Source organism: Salmo salar, chromosome 06, assembly GCF_965601325.2.
Source record: "Salmo salar chromosome 06, fSalSal1, whole genome shotgun sequence".
Taxonomy (NCBI): Eukaryota; Metazoa; Chordata; class Actinopteri; order Salmoniformes; family Salmonidae; genus Salmo; species Salmo salar.
Window position 1 is genome coordinate 17,720,842 of NC_138296.1, and position 23,543 is coordinate 17,744,384.

At 43.6% G+C, this 23,543-nt stretch overlaps 1 protein-coding gene across 2 annotated transcripts in view; it reads left to right on the forward strand.

Annotated features, from left to right (window-relative positions):
• Positions 1-12,145, forward strand: part of LOC106606437 (transcription factor MafG) — a 44,465-nt gene extending 32,320 nt beyond the window's left edge. For both annotated transcript variants that reach the window (XM_014202641.3, XM_014202640.3), the window contains exons 2-3: positions 4,245-4,317; positions 4,648-12,145. In XM_014202641.3, the coding sequence (XP_014058116.1) occupies positions 4,282-4,317; positions 4,648-5,103 (492 nt within the window). In that variant the 5' untranslated portion in view covers positions 4,245-4,281 and the 3' untranslated portion in view covers positions 5,104-12,145. The remainder of the gene's footprint in view (positions 1-4,244; positions 4,318-4,647) is intronic.
• Positions 12,146-23,543: the final 11,398 nt, after the last annotated feature.

Below are 23,543 nucleotides of genomic sequence, written 5' to 3' on the forward strand. Positions count from 1 at the left end.
CTCCAATTCTCGCTATACACCAAGTCACTTGGTTCTGTCATATCCTCACATGGTCTCTCCTATCATTGCTATGCAGACGACACACAATTAATCTTCTCCTTTCCCCCTTCTGATAACCAGGCGGCGAATCGCATCTCTGCATGTCTGTCAGACATATCAGTGTGGATGACGGATCACCAGCTCAAGCTGAACCTCGGCAAGACGGAGCTGCTCTTCCTCCCGGGGAAGGACTGCCCGTTCCATGATCTCGCCATCACGGTTGACAACTCCCTTGTGTCCTCCTCCCAGAGTGCTAAGAACCTTGGCGTGATCCTGGACAACACCCTGTCGTTCTCCACTAACATCAAGGCGGTGACCCGATCCTGTAGGTTCATGCTCTACAACATTCGCAGAGTACGACCCTGCCTCACACAGGAAGCGGCGCAGGTCCTAATCCAGGCACTTGTCATCTCCCGTCTGGATTACTGCAACTCGCTGTTGGCTGGGCTCCCTGCCTGTGCCATTAAACCCCTACAACTCATCCAGAACGCCGCAGCCCGTCTGGTGTTCAACCTTCCCAAGTTCTCTCACGTCACCCCGCTCCTCCGCTCTCTCCACTGGCTTCCAGTTGAAGCTCGCATCCGCTACAAGACCATGGTGATTGCCTACGGAGCTGTGAAGGGAACGGCACCTCCATACCTTCAGGCTCTGATCAGGCCCTACACCCAAACAAGGGCACTGCGTTCATCCACCTCTGGCCTGCTGGCCCCCCTACCTCTGAGGAAGCACAGTTCCCGCTCAGCCCAGTCAAAACTGTTCGCTGCTCTGGCACCCCAATGGTGGAACAAGCTCCCTCACGATGCCAGGACAGCGGAGTCAATCACCACCTTCCGGAGACACCTGAAACCCCACCTCTTTAAGGAATACCTAGGATAGGATAAAGTAATCCTTCTAACCCCCCCCCCCCCCTTAAAAGATTTAGATGCACTATTGTAAAGTGGTTGTTCCACTGGATATCATAAGGTGAATGCACCAATTTGTAAGTCGCTCTGGATAAGAGCGTCTGCTAAATGACTTAAATGTAATGTAAATGTAAATAAATAGCATTATAAATATTCACTTACCTTTGATCTTCATCAGAAGGCACTTCCAGGATTCCAGGTCCACAATAAATGTTGTTTTGTTCGATAAAGTCCATCATTTATGTCCAAATACCTCCTTGATGTTTGCGCGTTCAGTAAGCTACTCCAAATGTAGGAAGCGTGCCGAAAATTTCACAATGAAAAGTCAAAAAAAGTTATATTTACGTTCGTAGAAACATGTCAAACGTTGTATAGCATCAATCTTTAGGGCCTTTTTAACATAAATCTTCAATAATATTCCAACCGGACGATTCCAGTGTCTTGAAAAACGTTATGGAACACAGCTACCTCATCACGTGAATGCGCGCCACCGAAGTCATATCATTTTCTGAGTCACCAAATTCCTGGCCTTCTTGTTCGCTCTCTGTTCACTGCAAAAGCCTGAAACAAGGTTCTAAAGACTGTTGACATCTAGTGGAAGCCCTAGGAAGTGCAAAATGAACCCTAAGTCACTGTGTGTTAGATAGGCAATGACTTGAAAAGACTACAAGCATCAGATTTCCCACTTCCTGGTTGGATTTTTCTCAGGTTTTTGCCTGCCATATGAGTTCTGTCATACTCACAGACATCATTCAAACAGTTTTAGAAACTTCAGTGTTTTCTATCCAAATCTACTAACAATATGCAAATATTTGACTCTGGGCCCGAGTATTAGGCAGTTTACTCTGGGCGCGCTTTTCATCCGAAATCGAAAATACTTCCCCCTATACCTTAAAAAGTTAAAGATAAACTTCTTGTTAATCCAACTGCTGTGTCAGATTTCAAAAAGGCTTTACGGCAAAAGCAAACCATGCGATTATCTGAGAACAGCGCCCAGTAACCAGCCAAGTAGAGGAGTAACTGTCAGGGATTTCTTCGTCGTCAGACGATATAGCGAAATCATCGTCGGAAAAAGAGGACCAATATGCAGCAGAGTTGAGATAGTTCATTTTGAACATTTAATAAACTCAAAAATGAACAAACAAAATAACAAAACTAACTCACGATTACTAGACAGTCCTGTTAGGCTCACACACGCTAAACAAGAAACAATCTCCCACAAACACACCCAACTAATATAGGACTTCCAATCAAAGGCAACACCACACAGCTGCCTTCAATTGGAAGTCCACCCCAATTAACTAAACATAGACATACAACCAGCTAGATCAACATAGAAATACGTAAACAAGGAACAGTGCCCAAAAACCCCGGAATACTTAAATCAAATGCCCTAACTACAAAAACACCACCCTGAACCACATAAAACAAATACCCTCTGCCACGTCCTGACCAAACTACAATAACAATTAACCCTTACTGGCCAGGACGTGACAGTAACAGAAGTCAGAAATAGCAATAAAATTAATCACTTACCTTTGATCTTCATATGGTTGCACTCACAAGACTCCATGTTACACAATAAATGTTCGGTTTTTTTTTCTTCGATAAAGTCCCTCTTTATGTCCAAAAACCTCCGTCTGGCCACTCTTATCATAAAGGCATGATTTGGTGGAGTGCTGCAGAGGTGGTTGTCCTTCTGGAAGGTTCTCCCATCTCCACAGAGAAACTCTGGAGCTCTGTCAGTGACCATTGGGTTCTTGGTCACCTCCCTGACAAGGCCCTTCTCCCCCGTTGCGCAGTGTGGCCAGCTCTATGAAGACTCTTGGTGGTTCCACACTTCTTCCATTTAAGAATGGTTCTTAGGGACCTTCAATGCTGCAGAAATGTTTCGGTACCCTTCCCCAGATCTGTGCCTCGACACAATCCTGTCTTGGAGCTCTACAGACAATTTCTTCGACCTCATGTCTTGGTTTTGGATCTGACATGCACTGTCAACTGTGGGACCTTATATAGACAGGTGTGTGCCTTTCCAAATCCTGTCCAATCATTTAAATTGACCACAGATGGACTCCAATCAAGTTGTAGAAACATCAATGATGATCAATGGAAACAGGATGCACCTGGCCTCAATTTCGAGTATCATAGCAAAGGGTCTGAATACTTATGTAAATAAGGTATTTCATTTTTTTTTATTTTTTTTATTTTTAAGTTGCAAACAATTCTAAAAACCTGTTTTCGCTTTGTCATTATGGGGTATTTTGTGTAGATTGAGGATTTAAATTTTATTTAATCCAGTTTAGAATAAGGCTGTAATGTAACAATGTTGAAAAAGTCAAGGAGTCTGAATACTTTCAGAATGCACTGTATGTGTGTGTGATGGGATGTATAGACACTATGGACAGTATGTGGATAGAATATATAGTATATCTGAAGAATACGTAGGATAGAATAGTAATAGTTGAATAGGATGGACTTGACTAGAATACAGTTTCCCTCCCCAGTCATCTCGTATTCGTTAGTCACCAAATGGGGATGGACTACCTGAACTTGTCAAATAATAAACGCTTGTCTTTTAAATATGTTTTAAACATTTTCCGTGGACAATGGACATTCCCCATGTGTGTTAGAGCTGTTAGTCTGAGGTGTCAGGACTGGTACATACAGTAGGTTATTTCTGAGGTGTGTGTGTTAGAGCTGTTTGTCTGAGATGTTAGTCTGAGGTACATACAGTAGGATGGTGACTTTTTCAGTTGGTGTTTCCTGTCTGGTGGCTGCTCGTTGAGGAAGTTCCCCGCTGATGGTTTTGTTTTCTAATAAATCAAAGTGACAGTCGCTACTGCTGTAGTTGTGCCAAACCGTCAAATGCCAACTGTCCTTTAGTTCACAGTTGCTCAAATGATTGGCCTGCCTGTTTCTGATTGGCCTGCCTGTTTCTGATTGGCCGCCTGTTACTGATTGGCCTGCCTGTTACTGATTGGCCTGCCTGCCTGTTACTGTTAGCAGAAGATCTGCAGTCTCTGCTCCATCTCTGAAAACTAATGGCTCCGTCACAATGTGCCTTTCCTCTATTCCGCACAATCTATCTCCTCGATTCCTTCTCAACCGTATTAGAGAATTTCCCAGGTCCTTCCTCTCTGACCTTTTCCTTCAATGGATTTTGAGTTTGAGGAACATCATTTTTTTGAGCACCTTTCCTGTTCTTCTCATGTTCTTCTATATTTGATGTGAACTCTCAGTGAAAACTCACTGTTCTTCTCCTCTGGCTATATGGATTCTTATTGAAGTTCTTCTCTTCCACAGACCAACAAGTGGTGTAGTTGGAAGCGGCTCTCGTGGCATGACTACTACAAACAAGGGAAACAAAGCCTTGAAGGTAAACTTACCAAAGAAGTACAGAGACCCCTACCTTAACCTTTGTCTCTCTCACACTGTCAGTGTGGGGAGAAAAGGTATGTTCTTCTTACCATCTGTACTCTAGTTATAATTGTTTGTTTGTCATCACTCGTCTTCCTCCTTCTCTTTGTCCCCCCTTCTTCCTCCTCCTCCTGACCACATCCCCCCCTTTCCCCTGCTCTTTGCACCACATTGAAAATAACGGCTGTATAATGCTTTCATGAGTTATCCTCTGGGCTTAGTACTTTTTACTGAAAAATGTTTTACCTCCAAAATAAATCAAATCATCCCCCCTTCACTTCCCTCTCAGGTGAAGAAGGAGCCAGGGGAGAATGGGACCAGCCTCACGGACGACGAACTGGTGACCATGTCTGTCCGGGAGCTCAACGCTCACCTCCGCGGCCTCACCAAGGACGAAATCCTGCAACTCAAGCAGCGGCGGCGCACCCTGAAGAACCGTGGCTACGCCGCCAGCTGCCGCGTCAAGCGGGTCACCCAGAAGGAGGAGCTAGAGAAGCAGAAGACGGCGCTGCAGCTGGAGGTGGACAAGCTGGCCACAGAGAACGCCACCATGAAGGTGGAACTGGACTCGCTGCGCTCCAAGTACGAGGCCCTGCAGAGCTTCGCCAGGACTGTGGCGCGCAGCCCGGCCGTAGCCTTAACCCCAGGGGGTCGGGGGGTCATGGGGCCCCTGGTCCCTGGGAAGGTGGCCACGGCCACCAGCGTCATCACCATCATCAAGTCCAAGACGGGAGCCAGGTCGTAGTATCGGGGCTGGGCGGCGTGGAGAGTTATCAGACTAATGAAGCAACGTGTACTATAGTCAGTGTATCATCACGGAGCACAGGATTAGTTCCCTTGTCTGTCTTTTGGGCCAGAACACACAACACAACCCCCCCCAGACCTTTGTACCAGCTAGTAACACTCTTTCAATTGGCCAGCAGCAGAGGCCACACCAACACTTATCAGACAGCCTTTAGTAGGATAAACCATACTTCCATTCTGCCTTGGCACCAACACTTATCAGACAGCCTTTAGTAGGATAAACCATTATTCCATTCTGCCTTGGCACTGTACAAGCAGAAATACATACACCAGAGGAGGCTTGTCGGAGGAGCTATAGGAGGACGGGCTCATTGTAATGACTGGAATGGAATAGATGGAAACCACATGTTTGACTCTGTTTCATGAATTCCATTCCAGTCATTACAATGAGCCTCCGCTGGACTATACACATCCTCTATAGTGTATTTTCACATACTGGATTCCAAAAGGTTAAACGTCACGTGAGTCCAGGAAGGTCGTACGACGCAGCCCAATCCATAATTGATGTCACTCCATTTGGTGTTGGAAGTCGAGCTGTCGATTGATTTGTGTGTTTTTGTACATGGTACTAAGTGTTTGAGTGTTTGTTTGTTTCCTCCAGATGGCCCTTTGAGTCTTTTCCGTCCCGACACGGGATTTTGATGTGGAAATGCACTCTTTCATAACTACTAGCCACCAACAGTCTAGCCACACCCGGTTGGCATTATGCGTCAAGTTCTTAGCCCTCTGTCCGTAACACAAGTGGAGAAAGAGTGATTGCACTTAGCAACAAGCCTGGGCCTGTTAGAATGAACTGACCACTACGAGAAGAGGGAAATGCGCTGTATGTTATTGATGTATTGTGAGCAACCTTCAGTAAGGACTAGTAACTCAACCATCAGACCAGTTCATGTGATTTTAGTTGGTAACAGAATTTCCTGTTTAGTTTTGTTTAAGTTGAGCATTTATTTAGGTTCAGTTCAGCCTGTCACAGAATTTTACCAACAGGAGATGCAATAATACACACATGCACTGAAAAATAGGAAATGTCTCTTACATAGTTTCATGTAAGGGAAATGAGTCAATCTGATCGGCAAAATAATACCATAGCCTACTTGGTATGGGATGATGATGATGATGATGATAATAGGTGTGATGTTGGAGTTGACAATGCCATTCCAGGATTACAAGATTGTTTCTTTCTCCAGTATCTCAGAACCAGAATGTTTCACAAGATCTTGTGATGATTATGCTTTGGGGGGACAATATTTTTTTATCCTCAAAACATTTTAAAACTCAATTTGTGCTCCATGGAGTAAATAAGTTGATACTGTTTTGTAGCTAGTTTTTTGTGCGTATGTAATAACATGAACTGGCTGGTCACATATTCCAAAATAATATTCACACAACAAGCTTTACTGTTTAATTGTCAACGTGTGTGTATTCTAGAAGTCGTTGACTTAGAGCTCTTGATTTGTATTGATGCATAGACGAGCATCTGGCATTGTTTATAGAAACACTGGAAAAGAAAACTTCAAACAAAAAAAACCTGTGATATCCTTTTTGCAATTGTACCAAAAGTGGCTTACTATTGAAGGCTGGTAGCTTTTTCTAGTGACTAGGCGCGTACTGTGTGGGGTAGCGCGTGACGTGATGTGTATAAGTGACAGTTGGCAGTGTTGTTCACTGTATAGATGTCATGCTGTGGTATTTTCTATAGGAATCTGTAATAGAGATAATATAGCTGGTGTAAACATCTTCTATTGTCTTCATCCATATTGGCATCTGTGATATCTTTTCCACTAGCTGTGATTCACAAATGTTTTTGTCATTGCGACGTTATTACTGTCAACCGAGCAGGCATAGGTAGGGTAAGATAATGCTAAGGTAATGCCCTTGGTTCATTTTTATGGGGAAAGATAATGCCCTTGGTACATTTTTATGGGGAAAGATAATGCCCTTGGTTCATTTTTATGGGGAAAGATAATGCCCTTGGTTCATTTTCATGGGGAAAGATAATGCCCTTGGTTCATTTTTATGGGGAAAGATAATGCCCTTGGTTCATTTTTATGGGGAAAGATAATGCCCTTGGTTCATTTTGAATCCCAGTTAAGTGGCCCTCCTCACCTCTCTTTGGTTTCAATTCTAGTGGGACATCACCTCTGATTTAGATTAAACTGTTATTGTCTTATCCATTTACCAAAGGGGACTACTTGCAATTTGCAAAGGGATAATAGCCTCACAATTTACTTTTTCAAAGACTAAGAAAATCTAAATATTTGACTCTCTCTTACCATATATCCAAGCATTGTAAAAGTTCTCCTTGAAGAAATAACTTATCATTCTAACTATGAGAAGGGAGGCTCAGCATGCAGCTTTATACAGGTGACTAACAACAGGTCATCTCCTGACTGTCAGGTTGTGTTCATGGTTTGTGTGAGGGTAAACATGCACTAACCTCCAGCTTGTTCTGCTCAGGAGCTCTGAGAAGAAGCTGTTAGGGATGGCACTTATGTTGATAGTTGCTCATTTACAATTTTTCTAAAAGGGCTTTTTGTTCAGAGACCAAATGAAGATGTGGGAAGATGAACCTGCTGCCAGTAATGCTGCTTACGTGCCAAGTGTCAACCCTGTCTTCTGATCCTTTAAGAGGGGTTAAAGGAAGCAGTTGTACCTTAAAAGGTGACAGTATCTTTGTAATGACATTAAGGGATATGTTTGGTATTTTACAACTTCATGTCAGATGGTTCCTTGCCCTGAATATAGTCTATGAGCCTGGAGAAACTGTATTCCATGGTTCGAATTTCTTTAAACAGCCAATATAAACTTCAGCTAACTTTATCCTCTGTCAGCTAAAAATCAATGGGAGTGATGGGGGCAAATGTTCAAAAAGTGATGCCAAATCACCTTTAAGTAATGTAAAACCCAATCATTCCAGTGTCTCCTGGCTCATAGACTTCTATCAGGGTCAGGATACCACTAGCATTAAGTTGTGAGTTACTGAACGTATCCTTTTAAAACAGAGCAGCTGAGAGGAAGAGGTTAGGAAGCAGAGAGCTGGATGTGTCCAAATTATCCAGGATCCAGACTGTTAGCCTATAGCTAGAATAGTCAAGGAAGGCAGGAGGAACCCAGAGCACATGAAGTTGTATGGTAGGTAGACCTGAACAGGAGAGAATAGGTCTGCACTCCAGTGTCGAATATGCTATTCCCCACACCTCTGAGCTCACATCAGATCAGGGGGCATCTGAAATGGACACTTCCCTGCATTATCAAAAGTGGTGCACTATTTATGGAATAGGGTGCCATCAGACACAGCCCTAGTATATAGTGTATGTACGCTAAAACATCCTCACTATGTCTTCTGAACACACTTAGATATTTCCATTGACTGGAAGATAATCCATGGATATATATGACTCTAGACATTTCCCAGTATGGGTGTTGTCGTTCTTGTTGCTGTGGCAGTCTTGTGGAGTGAACCTTTAATGTGTCTTTACAATGTTAAAAAGGCATCCTGACCTATGACCTGTCTCGCATACGTACAGTGAGCACCATAATTCATTGGACAGTGACCATTTTTTTGTTATTTTGGTTCTGTACTCTAGCACTTTGAGTTTGAAAGGATACAATGACAATGAGGGTGAAGTGCAGACTGTCAGCTTTAATTTGAGGGTATTTTCATACATATTGGATGAACAGTTTAGAAATTATAGAAGCTTTTGTACATAGTCAACCCCATTTTCAGGCATCAAAAAACATTGGACAGTTTAACATAATGTAGAATAAAGTAATCATTGTTAATATTTGGTCACATATCCTTTGCATGCAATGACTGCTTGAAGTCTGCGATGCATCGTCATCACCAGACGCTGGGTATCTTCCTTGGTGATGCTCTGCCAGGCCTGTACTGCATCCATCTTCAGTCTGCGAAACATCGACATCACCAGACGCTGGGTATCTTCCCTGGTGATGCTCTGCCAGGCCTGTACTGCAGCCATCTTCAGTCTGCGATACCCAGCGTCTGGTGATGTCGATGTATCTTCCCTGGTGATGCTCTGCCAGGCCTGTACTGCAGCCATCTTCAGTTCCTGCTTGTTTCGGGTACTTATTGCCTTCAATCTCTTCTTCAGCATGTAAAATACATGTTCAATTGGATTCAGATCTGGTGATTGACTCGGCCAGTCAAGGATTTTCCACTTTTTGGCCATCAAAAACCCCTTCGTTGCTCTAGCAGTATGTTTAGGGTCATTGTCTTGTTGCATGATGAAGTGCCGTCCAATGAGTTTGGAGGCATTTGGTTTTATCTGAGCAGATAAAATATTTCTGTAGACTTCAGGATTCATTGTTCTACTTCTGTCTGCAGTCACATCGTCGATGAAGACAAGTGAGCCTGTTCCACTGGCAGCCAAACAGGCCCAAGCCATAACACCCCCTCCACCATGTTTCACGGATGAGGTGGTATGCTTTGGATCATGGGCATGTCTTTTTTTTCCTCCACACTTTCCTCTTTCCATCACTCTGGTACATGTTAATCTTTGTCTCATCTGTCCACAATACTTTTTCCAGAACTCTTGGGGCTCTATTAGGTGTTTTTTAGCAAACTGTAATCTCACCTTTCTGTTCTTCAGGCTTATCAGTGGTTTGCATCTTGTAGTGTACCCTCTGTAGTCCTGCTGGTGTAGTCTTCTATGTATTGTAGACTTTGACACATCTACACCTACATCCAGGAGAGTGTTTTTGGTCTGTTGGGCTGTTGTCAGGGGTGATTTCTTCACCATAGAGAGTATTCTCCGGTCATCCACTACAGTGGTCTTTCTCAGTCTACCAGGTCTTTTGACATAATTGAGTTCACCGGTTGTTTTTTGTCTTGTTAATGATGAACCAAACTGTTGACTGGGCATGCCCAGGGTTTTTGCAATGTTCCTAATTGATTGATTTTCATTTCTGAGCCTTATGACGGCCAGCTTCATTTGCATCGACACTGCTGTCTTCCTCATGTTGTCACACCCCAACAACAACCTCCAAAGGCAATAGCAAAGTCTAGAATCAATGCTATTCATCAACAACTCTCCTGCATTCACTAACGACACAAATGAATACACCTGCCTAACGACACATCTGTGAAGCCAATTCAACAAATACTTGTAGTACCTTAAAATGGGGGGACCAATGTACAAAAGGTGCTGTCATTTCTAAACGATTAATCCAATATGTATGAAAATACACTCAAATTAAAGCTGACAGGCTGCACTTCACCCTCATTGTTATTGTATCCTTTCAAACTCAAAGTGCTAGAGTACAGAACCAAAATAACAAAAAATGGTCACTGTCCAATGATTTATGGTGCTCACTGTACATGTATCTCTTCTGAAGAGGGAGTAACACACACACACACACACACACACACACACACACACACACACACACACACACACACACACACACACACACACACACACACACACACACACACACACACACACACACACACACACACACACAAAGGTGTATAGTAGGTAGCTACTGTAGGTAGTGTTGCCCGTCGTGAAAAAGTGACCCTTATACATATGCAAACTCAGTGGACAGGCTTGAGAGTAAAGCTAGAAGAGTAGTCTATATTGTTGTAATAGTGACACGTGACTGTGGTCTAATGATTTTTATACCAACAGCTCCTGTGTTTTGGATTGGAATTCTTTTAAGGTTTTTGTGGCGTTGTTGTTCTTTTACCCCACAAACACCAAACTGCAGTTGGCCCTTAGTTTATGTTGGTTAAGGAGATGAAAACCATGGGAACTGCTAGAGGGTACAACTGTTCAGATATAAATATATTGTGTAGAACAGATATGATTACCTGTCATGATAGAATTGGGAATTGTGTCAGATCCATTCATTCATATTTTTATCTGCAACGTTGTTGAGCGTTCCACCCTCACTGGACACACCCCAGATGTTCACTCACTGTAATGCCTGTCTAAAGGGATTCTAGTCTAGGGGAAGTAGCCCAACGCCTGACTAAACCCTTCTCAAGCAGTAGACTTCCCCTGACCAAAACCCCTAAACCCGAAGACTATGGAGTGATATTAGAACCAGCAGAAACTGAATATGTATTCACAAATTGATTTTCTGTTGTCAGAAATATCACTCCATAGATTAGAAGACTGGTATTACCTATCCTAAAGACTAAACCTACAGATATTCTACATTATGCAGTCTATAGATGTGTGATTATACAATCTGTAAAACAGGGCTGAAGTTATGTCCTGAAGTAGAAGACGTGACCAGGAACACAATCCTGAGTAACATAAGGGCCACTTGCAATTTCTGTTGTCATTTGTGGTTTGGTTAGTTTGGTTCCTACCATGCTGCTAATTCAATCATTACTGCTCATTGTCTCCTGAAAGTCCATTTGTTTGTCTTTGTTTGTTGAATGTGTATCTGCTATTGATCTTAACACTGGAATTAATTTGTTCTGCAGTGGATCTTGTTTTTACTTGGTTATGGCTTTTTGTTTAAAAGCGAGTTGTATTGGAGAGGATGAAGAACTTCTCAGCACTTGTGTGACGGTTTGCTAGCTCTAGTAGAGATATGTTGGCTTTTTTGAATCAAATTATGCTTGGTGAACATTTGACTGTGCAGGTATTTCTCACTCGAGTATAGGTCTATGTTTCAAAGGTATTAAGTCTGAAAATAAAGCTGTTGGAAGTGTCTGAATGGTATATAAAGTTATTATTAATCTGTTTTTGTTATTTTTCTGTATGGGTTGTAATAAGATATTGCAGTACTTTGTATGGAAAACAGAATAGTAAATTGTAACTATTTGTAAATTATTGTACTTTTTTGCAATCTGTAGATAAGTAATATGATGTATTCATATATAATGACTGTGGTTTTAACCGTGGTTCTCTGAAATGTCTAAGTTATTGATGTGTGTGTATATAGTATGTTTGTTGATACAGCTTACTTTATTTTCTATATGACCGATAAAAAGGTTTTGAAAAGGACTATTAAATGTGACCCTCTCTTCCTGTGGTGGCCCATTCAGACACTGTTGAAATGTTTAAATGAGGTTTCGTCATGTTTTTCTGTGGCGTCATTGACCCACTTTGATGCTAGTAAAAATAAACTGACGGGGAAGGCTTTTTGCTGTCCAGGGTGGGTTTTCAGGAGGCGGCGATCATTTAGATGGCACAATTTCCTCTTTTTTTTGTGATCCAAAAAAAGCCGTCGGGCGGGCGACCCAGTTTGACTAACCTCGGCGGACATATTTTTGGCCCAACACGACTAAAACATGAGAGTCATGAAGGATGTGCGGTGTGCGTAGCTGTCCTAGATTAGGAAGAGTAGTGAGTTAGTCATCCCCTGTCCCTCGGGGCCTCCTGGGCCCCTCAGTGTATTAACACATGGTTCATCACATCAGACATCACCCATCACATGAATGCCTATTCCTTGACTCACATTCAGAACATATTTCATGTGGGTAATCTGGTTAGCAAAGAACTAATGGTTCTGTCTAGAGTCTAGACTAATACCTTTTTCCCACTAGGCTACTGAGCTGAACCAAACCGAGCAGAGCTGTTGGTACTGCGCTGGCCTGGTTACACATCCATCCACTGTAGTTGCGGGAACTGTGACGTAAAGCACAGTGAAAGGTACATATCCACACCAGCACAGTGTGGTTGGGGTCAGGAAGATTGTGCCAACATTGTAACTGTCATGTGTAACCCAGCATTGCTTCTTTGTACAACCATTCCCTCCTATCAGCTCATACAGGTCTCTCTGTCCTCATCAGATGCTTCACTTCCCCTCCCCTTCCCCCCTCCCCTTATGGCTGCCCCAGACGGTCTCTCTGTCTTCATCAGATGCTTCCCTTCCCCGCCCCTGATGGCTGCCCCAGACGGTCTCTCTGTCCTCATCAGATACTTCATTCCCCCCTCCCCTGATGGCTGCCCCAAACGGGCTCTATGGCCTCTGAAGACTTGATTAATTTGGCGGGTTGGGTTAAAGTGATCTGGTGGGCAATCTAGGACACTTGTGTAGCAGGTGCACTGTCCTAGATCCTAAACCCGCCTGATGCCCGCTGCCGCCGACCGCACAATTAATATTACCACCATCCCCATCAGCCGTGGTGTTAATTTACCACCATGCCCGACTCTGCCAAAGCTTAGCATGGTGCCGCTTCCTCCAAATGTCATCGTTTTAGAGGACAAATCTATTAAAAATAGTTATTATTAGGGTTGTCCATAAACGGCAAACTACACTGAACAAAAATATAAACGTAACATGTAACGTGTGGGTCCCATGTTTCATGAGCTGAAATAAAAGATTCCAGAAATGTTCCATGCACACAAAAAGCTTATTTCTCTGAAAAGTTGTGCACACATTTGTTTATATCCCTGTTAGTGAGCATTTCTCCTTTGCCAAGATAATCCATCCACTTGATAGGTGTGGCATATCAAGAAGCTGATTAAACAGCATGATCATTACACAGGTGCACCTTGTGCTGGGGACAATACAAAGCCACAGTTGTTTCCAGTCTTGAGGGAGTGTGCAATTGGCACGCTGACTGCAGGAAGGGCCACCAGAGCTTTTGTCAGAGAATTTAAAGTTCATTTCTCTACCATAAGCTGCCTCCAACGTAATTTTAGAGGATTTGGCAGTGGCATCGTCCGAGGGGGGGTGGGGGGTAATAAAGCCATTTTGTGGGGAAAAACTCACCCATGGCTGCACCTCTGCCCAGTCATATGAAATCCATAGATTAGGGCCTAATGAATTTATTTAAATTGACTGATTTCCTTATGTGAACTGTTACTCAGTAAAATGTTTGAAATTGTTGCATGTTGCGTTTATATTTTTATTCAGTATACATTTAATAATACAAGCTCTTTGAATGTTCTCTCATTGGGATCCACTTATTTTGGTAATGTGCTGCATGACGGATAGCTGCACAAAACATCAGCAGTCCAGGCAGTAGACCTCAGAGCAGTACTTCAAGCCCCATGGTGTCTGGTTCTGCTCTTGGGGGTGGTGGTAGCCTTGAGGTTAGAGTGGGTTGCCGGTTCGAATGCCTGTGCAAACCAGATTTTTTTTTTTAGGGAGGGCTGTGGCTGAAGCTGTGCTACTCCCTAGCTTGTCGTGTTCGGTGTGTAATGTGTTGGATATTGTGTCAGCAATACCTATATCATTGCAAATGGATATCATGGAAAATATATATTATTCTATTCTAATGCAGCAGTCAAAAAATATGGACCATTTCGGTTTTCATAATGTGTTGTGTTAATAAAGGCAAGGACAAAGCTATGTATTATTCTATGTGCTTACTAAACACAATATGTTCAAGTAATCGTCATTCTACTCTGAGTACCTACATAGTGTGATAGCATGTGTACAATATTATATGGTGGAGCTTTGCTCCCTCTGCTGGACATGGATAGGAAGTGCAGAGAGGGAGAGGGAAATTACTGCATGTTGTAGCAGTACCCACTGAATGTACAACATATTAAGCACTCTTTCCATGACATAGACTGACCAGTTGAAAGCTATGATCCCTTATTGATGTCACTTGTTAAATACACTTCAATCAGTGTAGATGAAGGGGATGAGACAGGTTAAAGGAGTATTTTTAAGCCTTGAGACAATTGAGACATGGATTGTGTATGTGTGCCATTCAGAGGGTGAATGACCAAGACAAAATATTTATTAAGTGCCTTTGAACTGGCTATGGTAGTAGGTGCCAGGCACACCAGTTTGTGTCAAGAACTGCAATGCTACTGTTTTTTTCACGCTCAACCGTTTCCCATGCGTACCAAGAATTGTTAACCACCCAAAGGACATCCAGCCAATTTGACACAGCTGTGGGAGTCAACATGGGCCCTGTGGAATGCTTTTAACACCTTGTAGAGTGCTCCGATGAATTGAGGCTGTTCTGAGGGCAAAAAGAGGGGGTTGCAACTCAATATTAGGAAGGTTTTCCTAATGTTTAGTATACTCAGTGTACAACACTGAGACCGAGTGTCAATAACACTGAGACCGAGTGTCAAGCCCTGACACTCGTCAGGGCTTGCAAACTATTACAGACTACAAAGGGAAGCACAGCCGCGAGCTGCCCAGTGACACAAGCCTACCAGATGAGCTAAATCACTTCTATGCTCGCTTCGAGGCAAGCAACACTAGGGCATGCATGAGAGCATCAACTGTTCCGGACGACTGTGTGATCATGCTCTCCGTAGCCGACGTGAGTAAGACCTTTAAACAGGTCAACATACACAAGGCTCCGGGGCCAGACGGATTACCAGGACGTGTGCTCCGGGGATGTGCTGACCAATTGGCAGGTGTCTTCACTGACATTTTCAACATGTCCCTGATTGAGTATGTAATACCAACATGTTTCAAGCAGACCACCATAGTCCCTGTGCCCAAGAACACAAAGGCAACCTGCCTAAATGACTACAGACCCGTAGCACTCACGTCCGTAGCCATGAAGTCCTTTGAAAGATTGGTAATGGATCACATCAACACCATTATCCCAGAAACCCTAGACCCACTCCAATTTGCATACCGCCCAAACAGATCCACAGATGACGCAATCTCTATTGCACTCCACACTGCCCTTTCCCACCTGGGCAAAAGGAACCCTTATGTGAGAATGCTATTCATTGACTACAGCTCAGTGTTCAACACCATAGTACCCTCAAAGCTCATCGCTAAGCTAAGGATCCTGGGACTAAACATCTCCCTCTGCAACTGGATCCTGGACTTCCTGACGGGCCACCCCCAGGTGGTGAGGGTAGGTAGCAACACATCTGCCACGCTGATCCTCAACACTGGAGCTCCCCAGGGGTGCGTGCTCAGTCCCCTGCTGTACTCCCTGTTCACCCACGACTGCATGGCCAGGCACGACTCCAACACCATCATTAAGTTTGCAGACGACACAACAGTGGTAGGCCTGATCACCGACAACGACGAGACAGCCTATAGGGAGGAGGTCTGAGACCTGGCCGGGTGGTGCCAGAATAACAACCTATCCCTCAACATAACCAAGACTAAGGAGATGATTGTGGACTACAGGAAAAGGAGGACCGAGCACGCCCCCATTCTCATCGATGGGGCTGTAGTAGAGCAGGTTGAAAGCTTCCAGTTCGTTGGTGTCCACATCAACAACAAACTAGAATGTTCAAACACACCAAGACAGTCGTAAAGAGGACACGAAAAAGCCTATTCCCCCCCAGGAAACTAAAAAGATTTGGCATGGGTCCTGAGATCCTCAAAAGGTTCTACAGCTGCAACATCGAGAGCATCCTGACTGGTTGCATCACTGCCTGGTTCGGCAATTGCTCGGTCTCTAACCGCAAGGCACTTCAGAGGGCAGTGCGTACGGCCCAGTACATCACTGGGGCCAAGCTGCCTGCCATCCAGGACCTCTACACCAGGCGGTGTCAGAGGAAGGCCCTAAAAATTGTCAAAGACCCCAGCCACCCCAGTCATAGACTGTTCTCTCTACTACCGCATAGCAAGCGGTACTGGAGTGCCAAGTCTAGGACAAAAAGGCTTCTCAACAGTTTTGACCCCCAAGCCATAAGACTCCTGAACAGGTAGTCAGATGGCTACCTGGACTATTTGCATTGTGTGCCCCCCCCCCCCCCCTCCCCCCGCTGCTACTCTCTGTTTATCATGTATGCATAGTCACTTTAACTATACATTCATGTACATACTACCTCAATTGGGCCGACCAACCAGTGCTCCCGCACATTGGCTAACTGGGCTATCTGTATTGTTTCCCGCCACCCGCCACCCACCACCCGCCAACCCCTCTTTTACGCTACTGCTACTCTCTGTTCATCATATACGCATAGTCACTTTAACTATGTCTACATGTACATACTACCTCAATCAGCCTGACTAACCGTTGTCTGTATGTAGCCTCGCTACTTTTATAGCCTCGCTACTGTATATAGCCTGTCTTTTTACTGTTGTTTTATTTCTTTACTTACCTATTGTTCACCTAATACCTTTTTTGCACTATTGGTTAGAGCCTGTAAGTAAGCATTTCACTGTAAGGTTGTATTCAGCGCATGTTCATACCCAAGGTGGCACCACATGACCCAGTAGGAGGTAAGGTAGAGGAATCCCCTGCTTGTGATCACATCACCCAGAATGGGCTGGGGTGTATTAACTACAAACACGCTGGGCTGGGCCCTGGGATGTATTCACTAGAAACACGGTGGGCTGGGCCCTGGGGTGTATTAACTAGAAACACGGTGGGCTGGGCCCTGGGATGTATTCACTAGAAACACGCTGGGCCCTGGGGTGTATTCACTAGAAACACGGTGGGCTGGGCCCTGGGGTGTATTAACTAGAAACACGGTGGGCTGGGCCCTGGGGTGTATTAACTAGAAACACGGTGGGCTGGGCCCTGGGATGTATTCACTAGAAACACACTGGGCCCTGGGGTGTATTAACTAGAAACACAGTGGGCTGGGCCCTGGGGTGTATTAACTAGAAACACTGTGGGCTGGGCCCTGGGGTGTATTAACTAGAAACATGGTGGGCTGGGCCCTGGGGTGTATTAACTAGAAACACGGTGGGCTGGGCCCTGGGATGTATTCACTAGAAACACGGTGGGCTGGGCCCTGGGGTGTATTAACTAGAAACACGGTGGACTGGGCCCTGGGGTGTATTAACTAGAAACACGGTGGGCTGGGCCCTGGGATGTATTCACTAGAAACATGCTGGGCCCTGCGGTGTATTAACTAGAAACACAGTGGGCTGGGCCCTGGGGTGTATTAACTAGAAACACGGTGGGCTGGGCCCAGGGGTGTATTAACTAGAAACACGGTGGGCTGGGCCCTGGGATGTATTCACTAGAAACACGCTGGGCCCTGGGGTGTATTCACTAGAAACACGGTGGGCTGGGCCCAGGGATGTATTCACTAGAAACACGGTGGGCTGGGCCCTGGGGTGTATTAACTAGAAACACGGTAGGCTGGGCACAGGGGTGTATTAACTAGAAACACGGTGGGCTGGGCCTTGGGGTGTATTCACTAGAAACACGCTGGGCCCTGGGGTGTAGATTTTATTCTATTCTACAGGCATATGTGTATATTCTATATATTTATATTTTATTCTAAATGTGTACATTCTATTCTGTATGTGTATATTGTATTTTAATCTTTATGTGTATATTCTATTCTATATGTGTATATTCTATTTGATTCTATATGGGTATATTCTATACGTGCACAGTTGAAGTTGGAAGTTTACATACACCTTTGCCAAATACATTTAAACTCAGTTTTTCACAATTCCTGACATTTAATCCTAGTAAAAATTCCCTGTCTTAGGTCAGTTAGGATCACCACTTTATTTTAAGAATGTGAAATGTCAGAATAATAGTAGAGAGAATGATTTATTTCAGCTTTATTTCTTTCATCACATTCCCAGTGGGTCAGAAGTTTACATACACTCAATTAGTATTTAGTAGCATTGCCTTTAAATTGTTTAACTTGTGTCAAACGTTTTGGGTAGCATTCCACAAGCTTCCCACAATAAATTGGGTGAATTTTGGCCAATTCCTCCTGACAAAGCTGGTGTAACTGAGTCACGTTTGTAGGCCTCGTTGCTCGCACACACTTTTTCAGTTGTGCCCACAAATTTTCTATAGGATTGAGTTCAGGGCTTTGTGATGGCCACTCCAATACCTAGACTTTGTTGTCCTTAAGCCATTTGCCACAACTTTGGAAGTATGTCCATTTGGAAGACCCAATTGCGACCAAGCTTTAACTTCCTGACTGATGTCTTGAGATGTTCCTTCAATATGTCCACATAATTTTCCTTCATCATGATGCCATCTATTTTGTGAAGTGCACCAGTCCTTCCTGCAGCAAATCAACCCCACAACATGATGCTGCCACCCCTGTGCTATACAGTTGGGATGGTGTTCTTCGGCTTGCAAGCATCCACCTTTTTCCTTAAAACATAACGATGGTCTTTATGGCCAAACAGTTCTATTTTTGTTTCATCAGACCAGAGGACATTTCTCCAAAAAGTACGATCTTTGTCCCCATGTGCAGTTGCAAACCGTAGTCTGGCTTTTTTATGGCGGTTTTGGAGCAGTCAAAATCAAAATCAAATCAAATGTATTTATTTATATAGCCCTTCTTACATCAGCTGATATCTCAAAGTGCTGTACAGAAACCCAGCCTAAAACCCCAAACAGCAAGTAATGCAGGTGTAGAAGCACGGTGGCTAGGAAAAACTCCCTAGAAAGGCCAAAACCTAGGAAGAAACCTAGAGAGGAACCAGGCTATGAGGGGTGGCCAGTCCTCTTCTGGCTGTGCCGGGTGGAGATTATAACAGAACATGGCCAAGATGTTTAAATGTTCATAAATGACCAGCATGGTCAAATAATAATAATCACAGTAGTTGTCGAGGGTGCAACAAGTCAGCACCTCAAGAGTAAATGTCAGTTGGCTTTTCATAGCCGATCATTGAGAGTATCTCTACCGCTCTTGCTGTCTCTAGAGAGTTGAAAACAGCAGGTCTGTGACAGGTAGCACGTCCGGTGAACAGGTTAGGGTTCCATATCCGCAAGCAGAACAGTTGAAACTGGAGCAGCAGCACGGCCAGGTGGACTGGGGACAGCAAGGAGTCATCATGCCAGGTAGTCCTGAGGCATGGTCCTAGGGCTCAGGTCCTCCGAGAGAGAGAAAGAGAGAATTAGAGAGAGCATACTTAAATTCACACAGGACACCGGATAAGACAGGAGAAATACTCCAGATATAACAGACTGACCCTAGCCCCCCGACACATCAACTACTGCAGCATAAATACTGGAGGCTGAGACAGGAGGGGTCAGGAGACACTGTGGCCCCATCTGATGATACCCCCGGACAGGGCCAAACAGGCAGGATATAACCCCACCCACTTTGCCAAAGCACAGCCCCCACACCACTAGAGGGATAACTTCAACCACCAACTTACCATCCTGAGACAAGGCCGAGTATAGCCCAAAGATCTCCGCCACGGCACAACCCAAGGGGGGGCGCCAACCCAGACAGGAAGACCACGTCAGTGACTCAACCCGCTCAAGTGACGTACCCCTCCTAGGGATGGCATGGAAGAACACCAGTAAGCCAGTGACTCAGCCCCTGTAATAGGGTTAGAGGCAGAGAATCCCAGTGGAGAGAGGGGAACCGGCCAGGCAGAGACAGCAAGGGCGGTTCATTGCTCCAGCCTTTCCGTTCACCTTCACACTCCTGGGCCAGACTACACTCAATCATAGGACCTACTGAAGAGATGAGTCTTCAGTAAAGACTTAAAGGTTGAGCCCGAGTCTGCGTCTCTCACATGGGTAGGCAGACCATTCCATAAAAATGGAGCTCTATAGGAGAAAGCCCTGCCTCCAGCTGTTTTGGCCTTTCTAGGGAGTTTTTCCTAGGGAGTTTTTCCTAGCCACCGTGCTTCTTTCACATGCATTGCTTGCTGTTTGGGGTTTTAGGCTGGGTTTCTGTACAGCACTTTGAGATATCAGCTGATGTACGAAGGGCTATATAAATAAATTTGATTTGATTTGCTAGTGGCAGACTCCACTAAGCTGGCAGGCTGGCTAACAGCCTGCTGCCTGGCCTGCACCCTGTTTCATTGTGTAGCTTGGGGAGTTAGAGCCCTATCTATGTTCGTAGATAAGATGAGAGCACCCCTCCAGCTAGGATGGAGTCCGTCACTCCTCAACAGGCCAGGCGTGGTCCTGTTTGTGGGTGAGTTCCAGAAAGAGGGCCAATTATCTACAAATTATATCTTTTGGGAGGGGCAGAAAACAGTTTTCAACCAGCGATTGAGTTATGAGACTCTGCTGTAGAGCTCATCACTCCCCCTAACTGGGAGGGGGCCAGAGACAATTACTCGATGCCGACACAACTTTCTATCTGATTTACACGCTGAAGCTATGTTGCACTTGGTGACCTCTGACTGTTTCATCCTAACATCGTTGGTGCCGACGTGGATAACAATCTCTCTATACTCTCTACACTCGCCAGTTTTAGCTTTAGCCAGCACCATCTTCAGATTAGCCTTAACGTTGGTAGCCCTGCCCCCTGGTAAACAGTGTATGATCGCTGGATGATTCGTTTTAAGTCTAATACTGCGGGTAATGGAGTCGCCAATGACTAGGGTTTTCAATTTGTCAGAACTAATGGTGGGAAGCTTCGGCGTCTCAGACCCCGTAACGGGAGTAGAGTCCAGAGAAGGCTCGGCCTCTGACTCCGACCCGCTGCTTAATGGGGAGAACCGGTTGAAAGTTTCTGTCGGCTGAATAAGCGACACCGGTTGAGCATTCCTACAGCATTTCTCTCCAGAAGCCATAAGAAAGTTGTCCGGCTGCGGGGACCGTGCGAGGGGATTTATACTAATGTTACTATCTGTACTTACTGGTGGCACAGACGTTGTTTCATCCTTTTCTACACTGAAATTACCCTTGCCTAACGATTGCGTCTGAAGCTGGACTTGCAGCACAGCTATCCTTGCCATAAGGCGATCGTTCTCCTGTATATTATGAGTACAGCGACTGCAATTAGAAGGCATCATGTTAATGTTACTACTTAGCTTCGGCTGTTGGAACTCCTGACGAACCATGTCCAGATAAAATGTCCGGAATGAACAAGTTGAATGAAAAAAGTTGAGTGAGGGAAAAACTAAAAATATAAACGGTAATTAAAAAGTAAAAACCGTAAAGTTGTCAGGTAGCAAAGTAAGGTTGGCAACAAAAACGCACAGCAGCACGTAAACAAGTCTGCAAGTTGTCCTGGGAAAAAAAATCGCGTTCGAATGGAACTTTGGGCAGTGGCTTCTTCCTTGCTAAGCGGCCTTTCAGGTTATGTCGATATAGGACTCGTTTTACTGTGGACATAGATACTTTTTCACCTGTTTCCTCCAGCATCTTCACAAGGTCCTTTGCTGTTGTTCTGGGATTGATTTGCACTTTTCGCACCAAAGTACGTTCATCTCTAGGAGACAGAACGCGTCTCCTTCCTGAGCGGTATGACGGCTGCGTGGTCCCATGGTGTTTATACTTGTGTACTATTGTTTGTACAGATGAATGTGGTACCTTCAGGCGTTTGACTTGTGGAGGTCTACAATTTTTCTGAGGTCTTGGCTGATTTCTTTTGATTTTCCCATGATGTCAAGCAAAGAGGCACTGAGTTTGAAGGTTGGCTTGAAATACATCCACAGGTACACCTCCAATTGACTCAAATGATGTCAATTAGCCTATCAGATGCTTCTAAAGCCATGACATCATTTTCTGGAATTTTCTAAGCTGTTTAAAGGCACAGTCAACTTAGTGTATGTAAACTTCTGACCCACTGGAATTGTGATAAAGTGAAATATAAGTGAAATAATCTGTCTGTAAACAATTGTTGGAAAAATGACTTGTGTCATGCACAAAGTAGATGTCCTAACCGACTTGCCAAAACTATAGTTTGTCAACAAGACATTTGTGAAGTGGTTGAGAAACGAGTTTTAATGACTCCAACCTAAGTGTATGTAAACTTCCGACTTCAACTATATATTCTATATTTGTGTATATTCTATTCTATCCGTGTAAATTCTATTCTGTACGTGTATATTATGTTCTATATTTGTATATTCTATTCTACATGTGTATATTCTATTCTATACTTGTATATTCTATTCTATATGTGTATGTTCTATTTCACTCTACATGTGTATATTCTATTTTATTCAACATATGTATATTCTATTCTATACGTGTATTTTCTATTTTACAGCTATATATGTATATTCTATTTTACTCTGTATGTGTATATTCTATTTTATTCTATATGTGTATATTCTATTCTATATGTTTATTCTATTCTGTACGTGTATATTCTATTATTTACGAATATATTTTATTCTATTCTACAGGTATATGTGTAGATTCTAGTCTATTCTATATGTGTATATTCTATAGGTGTATATTATATTCTATTCTACAGGTATATGTGTATGTTCTATTCTGTACGTGTATATTCTATTCTGTACGTGTATATTCTATTTTATTCTATAAGTGTATATTCTATTCTATGTGTGTATTTTCTACTCTATACATGTATATTCAATTTTATTCTATATGTGTACATTATATTCTATACGTGTATATTCTATTTTATTCCATACGTTTATATTCTATTATATATGTTTATATTCTATACTATATTCTATGGGTATATGTGTATTTTCTATTCTATATGTGTATATTCGATTACATACCATACATGTACATTCTATTCTATTCTACAAGTATATGTGTATATTGTATTCTATTCTATACATGTATATTCTGTTCTATTTTATAAGTGTTTATTATATTCTATACGTGTATATTATATTCTATGCGTGACTTTT